A 12,034-nucleotide genomic window follows, 5' to 3' on the forward strand; every position below is an offset into this window, starting at 1 on the left:
AGGACATTTTCAAGACAATAAAGCAAAAGGTTTCTTTCTGAGCGCAGATTAAGTTTTGGGAAAGAACGATTCAAGGACACAGAGATACAAAAACATTCTGATGAATGTTCTTCAAGTCACTGACTTCCACAGAAAATAATTTATCAAGAAAATAGCAACCAAATTTGTAAAAGACGTGCAAAATAGCTGTGTGATGGATGTGTCGTCTACTTTTGCTCTCAAAACAAATGCTCTACATTTTTCTTTTTAAACGTTATGAAGCAAATCTAAAAATCTAATCATAATCTGTGGATAAATAATGTTATTTTTACCTGGGAGATGGACATGGAGATGTGGAAGAACTTGCCCCTGCCTCCTTGAGGAATGGCCCGGGTGAAGAACAGCTTGAGTCCGTCTTTGGAAAACAGAGGCCGTTCGTTCTGAAGACGACACACACAAGATCTGTTTGAACTCTGAACCCTGACAGAGGAGAAGACCTTTAAGTGGAACAACGTCACCTCACCTGTCTGTGCAGCCATCCTTCACTTTCATCCTCGTGTTTCTGGAAAACAAAAGGGTGAATATTTAGAGTTGTCGTATGTAGGGCGTGAAGTTAACACCCCTACCACGGACCAAATGCGTGTATATTTTACGATTGTCAATCTACAGCCACGTGTGTGGGTTTTTTAACTAACAAGCAAGTCCGACATTTTCACCAACTATATAAACACACCTGAGCAAAAAGTCCTCAAAATGTTTTAAAATGGGATTGAATTTGTGTGAAATTTATGAACAAAAAGAAAAAAAAAAGGTCTAGTTTTGTGACTTCTACACAATTATTGATACTTTATATATACTTTATATACTTCTAAAAAGATACAGAGCTGTGTCGCGTGAGCACTAAGGGTTAATTAACACAAAGTGGCCAATTGGCGGCGAATGGCAAAGTATGTAACTGGCTTTGTTTATGACGTGAGTGCGGACGAAATGTTCTGACTCCAAAAAAGCGAAGCCAAGTCCATTTGTAATCGGGACAAAAAACTTTAAAAGTTAGAGGCAATTAGGGACCGCGAGTGTCCAGGAAAATGTCAAAGTTGGTTGAACGACCGATATGTAAGTGAAACAACACACAACAATGACGAATGAATTGCTTGGTGCTCAGTTACTCAGTTGGTAATTTGCAATGGGAATAATACACAACTCCTTATATGGACATCCTAGGGGTGTGTGTGTTTATAGGTCGCATATTTAGGCTTTAAAAAATGCGTCTTCTTAAGTGTTGTTGAGTCAAAGTTATGACTAATTTGATATCACATTTTTAGCAATAATTCTGCAGAAGTCACACATTTAGACTGTTTTTCATTTCTTTCTCGTCATAAAAACGATGGACCGTGACGTATTTCACAAATTACACAAATCCAATCCGATTTTAAACATTTTGAGTACTTTTTGCTCAGGTGTGTTTATATAGTTGGTGATGAAAATGAAAGAAAAGAAATTTTCATCAGATTGGATACAAGAAACTCTATATTGCACATTCTTATACCCTCTGTACAGTGTATACATGTATATTTATATACAGTATATATATATAAATATATATATGTATGTTTAAACATAGTAAACCAAAATGCTCTGTGTTCTAAGTGTTAACGAAATAAAACGAGACCATCAGTGAGATGATTGCCTGTTTCTATTTCTGTCATTTGCAATTAACTAAGTTTGTTTAATAACTCGACAGCCCCTTTTATTTAAGGCACAAAAAGCTGTGAAACACTCCATGAAACCTCCTGTGTGCATATGCTGGTGCGTACCTTTGTGCAGACTCCCGTCGTGGCCTCACACAGCGTGAGCATGGAGATATTCTGCGCTCTGTTCAGCCAGCTGATGGCCAGTTTGGTGGTGGTGGCCCATTTCACCATGGTCACATAGTATTCACTAACAAACAAGAAACAACGACATTGATTTCATTTACTTCTCAGGCTCTGTGGGAAAAAAAAGTGGGTTAATGAAAACATTACAAAATAACTCGATAATTGAAAATCTTTCCGCTCACTAATTTTGGATTACGATTATGAATTTTTGTTGAGAATGAGATGAATCATTTACGGTTCCCCCCGTCAGATAAATTGAGACGTTGGAGCGGCGGCGGCACACAGTCGCATAATGAGCCACAGCAAAGGGAGGGAATAATAAAATGGGTATAAAAAGCGAGCGGAGCAAATGAGCCCATTAAACTTAATGGAATTGAACACGGGACGACATTAAGTGAAATGGATCATGGGAGAAATTAGATTTACATAATCTATAGTTGAAAAAAGAAAACCCTTAGAAAAGTAAATGTACGCATACGTTTGCTTTAAATATGCCAGTGTTGCATTGACCTCTGAGCGGCTGAGTTAAAAACAATCAATTTAGAAGACGGAGTGGATCTTCTTGTTGAGGTTTTGCTGCGATTTCACAGAAACAAAACAGAGTGTGTTTTTTTTTTTTAGGTCACGACGACTTTGACAAGCTGTACACTTGGAGTTCTTAAAATTTCACACAACCTGAAAACAACTCCCCCCGCGCGAGAAAGACGTGACATGTAGAACTGCTGATTTGCAATGAGCTGCAGAGTTTCACCAGGTAATTAATTACCAGGGTTTTAAATATTGATCAGTCCACAGAGATTCCAGGAGAGTAAACGAGGATTATTGAGCTCTGCACGGCAACTCTCCATCGAGCTGAGATGTAAAAAAAAAAGCTGGGAGGGGAAATGCAGCGCATAACATCATGGAAATATCCTCGCTGACAGGTGAAGTGTCAGCAGGGTTATGAGTTGATTTGCTGCCTCTGGGCCTGAAACAGCCTCCCGCCATCATTAGAGGTAAATGGATTCTCAAGATGTTAAAGTTATCAGATGTTTTTTTTTTGACAAACGGAAACAGGTAAAAACGACTCAAAGCCCCCCAAAGTATTGTAACTATTACAAAAGAGAAGAAAAAATGGAGAAAAAAAAATTGAGAGTGGAGAACTTCACCAATTACACTTTCTGTGAAAATGACCTCGCAGAGGAACTCTCAAAAAGAATACGGTGGAGCCGAAGTAGAAATTCATCATTAACGTTTCTGAAAGTCTGACGTGTGAGTCGGCGTAATGTTCTCGTCGAGACGCTATTACTGTCAAGCGAGGCGTGACCGGAGTTCGCTTACCTTTGTCCACTAAAGACACAAAAGATTAGAGTAGTAGTAGTTTGAGGTGTCTGACATTTTTAGGACAAATGATTACATTTCTATTTCAACCGTTAAAACATATTCAGCGTCATAAAATGACGACATGAACATACTCATACATTTATTAACCCTCTTGTGACCATCGTGATAATCAGGCAGCCTGGGTTTATTTGGATTTTATGGCTGTAGAATTGGAAGAACTAGCAGTTATTCAACTGTTTAGGAATTATAGTACTGAGAAGTTGAAGTCACAAACGTGTGGCGCGCTGAATCTTGTCCGTGATTGGACGGTCGTTCCACCGAAGTCCTGAAGTATATGGGAGCAATTAAAGTTCTATTTCTCTGCTTTCTGGTATCCATCCTGTACTGCTTTATCCTCCACATGAGGGTTACAGGGGGAGCTGGTGCCAATTACAGACATAGGGCGAAAGGTGGGGTCACATCCTGGACAGATCGCCAGTCCATAGTTTCTAATTTTCTAGATATTGCAAAAAACGGTCTAGGAGTTATGGTAATGAGTAAATAAGTACGCATGGCAAATCCTCTCTATGACTGCAGGATGGTAAGAGAAAGGTTTATATACGAAATACTAATTAGGCTCCTGGATTTGTGCGAGGAACCTATTATCCTTCAGATTATTATTATATCCGTGGCTTTGTTATCATTTTTGAGCAGGTAAACGTGCATAAGAACTCTTGAAACTTTGCATGGAGGTCAGGTCTGGAGAAAATGCAATATTGGCATTGGCTAACCCTTGACCCGTGTGTTCCTCAAGGGCTCTCGTGGGGAGGCGAGGGCCCTATCATGACTGTGTGCAGTGTTTGTTTGTGCCTCTAATTGGATAAACTGATTGGCTGGCAGTTTTTTGTTTCTGTATTCAGTATCAGTGCACCTGACAAATAAAAATCCTCAAACGTTTAAATCCTTCAGCTTTGACGTCTCACCCTATCCTGGGATCATCGGGTCTTCTCATCTCGATGGTGTGAAGTGGGCCGTTGAGGTTCACAACATACAGAGTGATAACTGGGTTCTCCTCGCCAGCCTGAACGTGGAGAGAAAACATATTAAAAACCCTTTACAAATATTAAGTATATATCATGTAAAAGGGGTAAAAGGTATACCTTCGGGTAGTGGTACTCCTTCCCCATTGGGTACGGCGTGCCTGTGAACATGGGCAGTTCCATCCTGGGCACCATAGTGTCGTTGATCGTGGCGTAGGCTAACCTGGCGCCATCTGGAGCCCACCAGTGCGCGACATGGGAGCGGAAGATCTCCTCTGAAATAGTCGGAATAAAATTACCATCAATCAAAAAGACAATGAATAAAAAAAAGTCACACAACAGAGACAAAAGTTAATTACATGGCTGCGGGCCAAGATGGCGATACTGTTGTTTCTTGTCAGAGCTTGAAATGAACAGGTTTTTCTGGGAAAATGTCTTTTAAAAAAGAAAAAGTGCTGTGTAATTACTTGCACTTTTATTCCATCACACCACACTTCACGTTCACAGCAGCTCGTTAAAATTGCTAACGTATACTTTTTGCCACCTTTTGCACGTCATGTTTAATTTGCAGGTCTTAAATACAGAGGTAGATTGAAGAAGAGTCAAAGAATCAAACAGCCTTCTTTCTTTCTTTATTCTATGACCATCCTTTCCACCTACCTACCTCCCTACTTAGCCACATACCTTCCAACCTGCCTACCTGAACCGACGACCTACCGTACGGATCTTCCAATCTATGTACTTCCCTACCTCTTAACCTACCTACCAACCTTCCATTTTGCCTTCAACCTACCTGCCTACCCTACTGACCTTCCAATAAACGTACTTCCTTACCTCTTTATCTACCTGCCAAGCGTCCATTTTGCCTTCAACCTACCTACTTACTTGGCCTATCTACCAACCAGACTAACCCAATGACTGACAAACCTAAAGCCTTCCAATGTACTGTACCTACCAATTGACCTTCCAATCTACCTACCCACCCTACAGATCTTCCAATAAACCTATTTTCCTACCTCTTCACCTACCTACCCACCTACCTACTTACTTGCCCTGAACCTGCCTATGCCCCATCTACCAACCAATCTAACACTATGCACCTACCTATCTGCCTACCAACTTATCTACTGTATGTACCTTTCACTCCACCTACCTACCTGCCCTTAACCTACCTATGCCTCTATTTACCAACCAGACTAACCTTATGTACCGATATACCTACCTTCCAACTTACCCAATGACTGACCAACCTAAAGCCTTCCAAACTACCTACCAACTATTAAAATTGAATAGTAAAAGAATATCCCTCAAATGGACTGAACCAAAATCGCCTAAAATCAGGTCAAAGGGGTAAAAAACCAAAAACAAACTAAATGCTCTCCATTCTACCACATCAGCAGTGCACTCTTTCCTGACCTGTTTTCTAGGCACGGTTTTCTCTCTGCATTTCTCTTTAAAACCGACACACAAAAGCACAAACACACGGTGGAGAACGCGCCAAAAGCCGAGGTCATAAATCACCACGGCTTTTAATCTCAGTGCAGAGTGTTGACCAAAATAGACCTGAGCTTCCCCCCCCCCCCCCATGACAAATGGACCGAAAGGTGATTTCTCAACAGATACAACAGGTTCAGCTACACAGCTTTAAACTTTAAAAGATAAGTTAAGATTTTTGTTATTACCTGTGTATGTGTGTGTGTGTTACAGTGTGTCTATGTATGGTTGTGGGGACAATTTATGTTTGGCTGATCCTCACATCTTCACAGGGCTGTATGGCTGGAGTTACTTTTAAACTATTAACAAATGTTCCTTGAGGCTTTGTTTAAGTTATTGTTACATCTTTGTGTGTCCTCACAAATAAGGAAGACGTGTTGTTTGTCACACAGCCTCTTTCTTTCATTAGGATAATATGCAAATAACAGATGGCTTAAAAAAAGAAAAGAAAAAAGTCCCAACTTATTGTCCGCCATGAGCTACATTTGTATCAACGCTGGCAATTAAAATTTCATTAATGCTGTTTATGTGCAGGAGTCTGGGTGCTGGCTTTGGGGAATTAACAGACACCAACCGCCAATTAGCATTTTCATTAACTGTGCAACGTTTGGTGGAATGACATCGACTCGCAGCATCGTTTGACAATAACCCGCAGCAGTTATGTACATTTGTGCTCTAACGCAGTTCTGCGAGAGGTTGTAGCGTTTGTGGCGGCTTTTAAATGCTGGAAACTACTTCCACCGATCATCTACAACAGTAAAAACCAACGTAATCAAGACATAAAGATAATGGACCATCAGTGAAAATTCCAAAGAAGTTCATATTTTTGATGAATTTATTCATTCATTATCTGTGGTGTTTCCTATGAGGGTTGCAGGAGAAGCCAAGGTCAGTGCTGGCTGATATGCCAGCCACTTTATTAGGTACACAAGACAAGACGCTCAATAAATTGGCATCGAATGTAATCCTCTGGTCTTCTGGTTACACTTCTGGGACCTAGTCTGGCCAGTCTCGCCCGACCCCTTCCATCGAGGAGGCTTGATTTTTTATTTTGCACAGAGAAAACTGCTGCTCACTTGATATTTTCTCATTTTCCGACTGTTCTCCGTGAACACGACAGACGCTTGTGCTTGAAAATCCCACTAGAGCAGAGCAGAAACAACAACAACCATGGCAACCTTCAAAGTCACTTAAACGCCTGTAATTTCTATTCGCGAGGTGTCTCTCAATCAAAAGAGTGAGAACATTTTTGATGACATTGGGAAGCAGCATGGGAGCATGGGAATTGTCGCCTTGCGCTACGCGGGGAGAACAAACAGCGATGAATAGTTGTGAGCCACTGGAGACAAATACACACAATAAAATAAAAATAAATAAAGACAACATAGTGGTTAACTTGTAGCATTGAACATTTCCTTCACTCATGGGGATTTGCAAAAGCAACCAAACTGAAATGGTACATGAAAGTACACAATATATAAAATGAGTTCAATCAGTTTTAGACATTTGAATGCAGTAATGCTATATATTGTATCTTCAAAACCACCTTTCTTCCCCATTCTGAAACCTGAAGGTTTTATTTCCAACAACTGGTCACCTTGACCACTGCATTGATTTGTCGCCATTGTGATTTGATATTGGCATTAACAGGCGGTTAAAGAGGTTAATCTAATTAAGTGTATTACCGTGTAACCTCTATCACGCAGCTCTTTTGGACAGTGAGAAGAAAACCCAAGCACACTCATGGGGAAACTGCAGAAATGCCCTCAGCTGAACCGCTGACCTTGCAGTGAGGCGACAACGTGAGCCAGCGTTTTAATATTATATATAAGACGATAAATAGTCCTTATGGCAGCATTTATTCCAGGTGATTCTTTGCTCTCCTGGTCCACCTGGTGTGACCCGGAACTGAACGACTGAGTATGGCATTAAGGAACGATGAAAAAGAATAAATAAATATGAAATAAAGATGATGATTTCCCGCATGGCCAGTTCCACCGCTGCCCGCTAACTCCAACTAAAAAACGTTCCCGTGTGGAGCGGAACCGCCGTCGGGCTGTCGGATCCGCTTGGCTGGCGACACCCAGTCACCTTGACTACGGCGGAGGAGAAAGCAGTTAAAGGCGTCTTGATCCGCACGTGGCGACACAAGAGGAGATAGAGGAGAAAAGACAAGAGACTGTAAATGAGCCGCTTTTGATGAGCTCGCTTTTGTTGTCTTTCCCGTAAGTAATGAGCGCTCGCCTCCCCTTTTTCTTTTTTCCCGCCGCCTCGTCGCGATGATTACCCAAGGTGAGCTGTCGGCAGCTCATTTCCTCCCTTAGTGTTCCCCCCACCCCGCTGTGCTGTGACTGCATTACTCACAGAGTGGAGGACATTATTAATGCATGAGATACCATGAGTCAAGTGGCCGGTGGGAAATAATGAGAGCAAGGTGACAGATTGGGGCAAACAGGCCGAGCTAATGAGGAACAGAAGAAGGAGAACAAAGCCTTCCACAAAGGTGTATTCTTGGTAGTATAAGTTTTGTTCAGTCAGACAGAAAAATAAGCCTTTTTTTTGAGGTTATGTTTATGTTTTGACCACTAGAACAAAAAGCAGAACAAGAAAACGTCATATCTGACCACTGCAAACAGGGGAAATTGGGTAAAGGCCAAAATTCATGAAAGCAACAAATACCAATGCTGGATCAGGGATCTGGAAACCGGCCCCGAGAACCATGTCAGACAGCAGGGGCTGAAGTCAAAACCTATATATAAAACAGGAAGCCAGACACGTCACATGTAACATCACGTGTGACCCTTCTGAGGAAGACCACAGGAAGTGGTTAAAAATGTCAAAGTCATAATAAAAACCTACTTATTTTTCTGTCTCCCAGTGGACATTTAGCTGATGTTCTGATGTTATAATTATTTGTTATAGGGTGGCTTATTGTAGCACTAGATATCTGCAGTGAAAAAAAAGAAAATATAATGAGCACATGTGTCCAACAGAGAGCAGCAGTGTCACACATTTTCTTCACAAGCCGTGAAGCAGAGCAGCTTGGCGGCTGTAATTCTTCCCAATCTGGTGCAGATTTAAGGCAAAAAAAAGGGTTTTAACTTGTGTGTATTTATAGCATACACTGTATATTATGCCTCTCACGCAAGAGATGGACATAAGGCAAATCTGATGAGCAGGTCTGTTTTTAAGGTTTCGATCCCAATATCCCAAAAAAAAATGAATCGATTAAAACAGAACAAAAGTCAGTGTAACAACTGTTATTATATTTAACAGCTGAGGGGATGGTGGCGATGCAAACAGAGAGTGTGTGAAATCTTACTCAGCAATTACACAGCCTCATCTACATGTGGTGACAAAACAACGGCTTCACGGTGCAAGAAGAAAATGCACTTCCAGTGTTATTATTGCAGGTCTACACTGTGTGTGACGCAAACAAGATTAAACGGGCATGTAAAGTATATTTTTAGCGTGGCGACACCAAAGAAAGTCGACCACTTTCTCTTCCTCTTAAGTTCAGTTCAATCGTCTAACACTTGTGATACTGCATATAAAGATGGTACAACTGTCCATGTGCGGGCAATTTTGCCTTAAAAAAAACATGATAATTAGATGATTCTGTTCCCCAGTAACTCTAACACGATATGAATTACAGAATTTAAAGAAATACCAAGACAGCTTTGCTCGGTTACAGTGAGAAAACAGCTTCAGCTCATATTGAAACCAATCTAACACCAACATTTTCAATCCCTTAATTAATCCTTTTTTTCTAGCTCAACGTGGTTCTTCTATGTCCTGCAGGCTCCGACGCAAACACGGAAACAAACCTACAGACGAGCCTCACGATGCGAACACTCATCTCGCCAAACATCTACGGGGGCAAACACGACTGGAATCAAAGCCATGCCGGATGTGTTTTTTTATCTCGGCGCAACAGAGCCCAATAAACAGCTGTTTACCGAGGCTGCGTCACACTGCGGGATGTTTCCGTATCAGCGCAGCCTCGGTAATCAGACAGCCGACAGACGACACAACACTGGAGACTCTCCCAGGGCGTTTTTTTGGACCGCTACAGACAGCTGACAGACGCTCTTGGCTCCATCTCTTCTATTTTAATTCAGCTTTTCAAGTTTTTTTTCTTCCAACTCCATACTACATTTTATGAGAACTACAGACAAACACACCCACACATGCAGAGATTAAGACAGCAAACGAAAAAAAAAAAAAACAGAGGACGTTGAAGCCTGGGAGATTATTTTATCAACCTTTCAGCTCTCGCCGCCAAATCTGCAGCACGGCGACAAACGGAGCTTATACGACCTTGTTTCTCCCGAGCGTCCGTCTGAGCCTCGGTTTGACCTCTGCCACAGCGGAGTCTGAGTCATTAATATGGAAAACCGTCCGCCTTTGCATTCTCACTGGTGGATGTGGATGTTATTATTACACAATCTGGCACGGCCTCTGTAAGCCTCTTTGCAGATGCTGGTGTCGCCACTGGGCCGACGCCAGATCCACTAAGTGGCTTGCACATATTTTATCTTTGATAGAAATTTCAAGGTTTTTCTTTTTCCAGTGTATTAGTAGTAAAAATTCTTTAAAAAAAAAAAAGCTGCAGCTGCTTTACAAATGAATGTCTCATTCCAAAAATCCTTGCCCTCATTAACCTCCAACTTGAGAAATCCTCATTTTTTAAAAATCTAGATTAAATGAAGTAGACGCTGTGAACTGCAGCCGCTTTAATTAACCGACAAATTAATGCCCAAAGGATTATTAGTACCTTGTTTCCTGGTGTCATTTTTGTTGTTGCACGATGTTCCTAACTGACCCCGTTCACACTTTGCAATGTGACTTCCATAAAAAAAAAAAAAGTTAAAAACACACTTTTCTCACTGTTTCAGACGCCATTCTACATTACATGATGCATTTCTAGTCTCCATGATTACTCAAAGCTCTCGAGTTCAATGTCTTGGACACTTCAGGGTGTACATTTGATGAGCCAGGGAGTAAACTACGAGCCACTCTAGCTGCTCTGTCAGAGCTACAGCTTCCTCTGTTTCAATATCAAGCCAAATTCATCTCCTTCGTGAGGGTATAGGAGTTGGAAATGATAGTTGACTTGGTGTTTATTCATGTAAGGTTTAGAGTTTTACAGTATTTTTGTGTGCAGTGTTGGTTAATCTGAATGAATTTGTTGTTTTTTTTGTTTCCTGAACAATGAACATCCCAAAGTCTCCGACTGCCTTTTTCCTGGATATCTGTTGTGGGATGATCAAAAGTGAATTTTGAATTAATTGTCCATCTAAGGTATCTGAAACTAAACTTGGAAAACCATGTCTTATAGCTGTCGTTTTGTGCTCGGGTGCACAATAAAATGGCTAAAAAATATCAACTATTAACTACTAAACATACTAGTAAAAACAGAGCAACCAGAGTACTTACAAGCATGCTATCTTATGATATTGCTTTCTTTTTAATACCGTTAAAACGTTAAAAAAAAGCTTTATATGTGATGTAAATCCAGTGATCAACACTTCTGTACCTACTCTAGACTCCTTCTATACATCTGGCACCACACAGAGCAATTCAGAGAGTACTTCCTTTGCTTCAAAGAAACCTGAAAAGAAATCTGAAAAAAATCACTATTTGCGTAGGAAACTCAACAATCAACTATTTTTCTTGTGATCCAGCGTACTGCAGCTTTAATATGCTGAGAAAAAACTTCAAATGTCCTATAAATTGAAGTAAAAATGACATTTTCTATTAGGACTGGAAGTATTTTCCACGTCATATCACATGATTTCTACTTATGAAAAAGCAGGGATAAAAACATTACGACTCTGTTGTTCTCCGGCTCATTTTTATCGGAACATTACGAATGCTTAGTCCGCGCTTCATCACCCGCTGAAAGATTTATCTCGACAATAAATGACGAGTGTAAATTACCAGGCCTTCAGCAGGCCCATAAATATGAGTCAAGGGGGGGGGTCAGACGCCGCAATAGCACGCTGATTAATGCTTAAATGGCCGAGAATGGCTTTTGCTCCAGAAGGATGGATGTTGTTTCAAATGTCAGCGCGGCTAATGCGGAGATAAGAGGAGCCACGGGGGCTGGCGACATTAAATAAAAGCAGCCGCAGCAGGAAAACGGCCACATAAGCAAGCTCTTGTCCTGGTGGCACTGGTGACCTCAGATAACCACCGGGTCACTGCGACTAAATCCCGAGATGCCGCTGACATTATCTCACAGATATGCATTGTTTTACAGGGCCTCTCTCTCCATTTCTCCTATCTCTCGCTATTATAACCTTTTGACAAAAACAGCTTAGCGTACACAAGTTCATCAGC

General features: G+C 41.1%; 1 protein-coding gene across 6 annotated transcripts in view; it reads right to left on the reverse strand.

Annotated features, from left to right (window-relative positions):
• The window catches only part of dpp6a (dipeptidyl-peptidase 6a), a 268,421-nt gene that overhangs the window by 25,343 nt on the left and 231,044 nt on the right, over positions 1-12,034 (reverse strand). For all 6 annotated transcript variants that reach the window (XM_058632254.1, XM_058632261.1, XM_058632266.1 and 3 more), the window contains 5 exons: positions 4,316-4,470; positions 4,139-4,236; positions 1,794-1,917; positions 503-541; positions 312-419 (listed from right to left, as the gene is read on the reverse strand). In XM_058632254.1, the coding sequence (XP_058488237.1) occupies positions 312-419; positions 503-541; positions 1,794-1,917; positions 4,139-4,236; positions 4,316-4,470 (524 nt within the window). The remainder of the gene's footprint in view (positions 1-311; positions 420-502; positions 542-1,793; positions 1,918-4,138; positions 4,237-4,315; positions 4,471-12,034) is intronic.

The sequence above is a fragment of the Solea solea genome, chromosome 1 (genome assembly GCF_958295425.1).
Source record: "Solea solea chromosome 1, fSolSol10.1, whole genome shotgun sequence".
Taxonomy (NCBI): Eukaryota; Metazoa; Chordata; class Actinopteri; order Pleuronectiformes; family Soleidae; genus Solea; species Solea solea.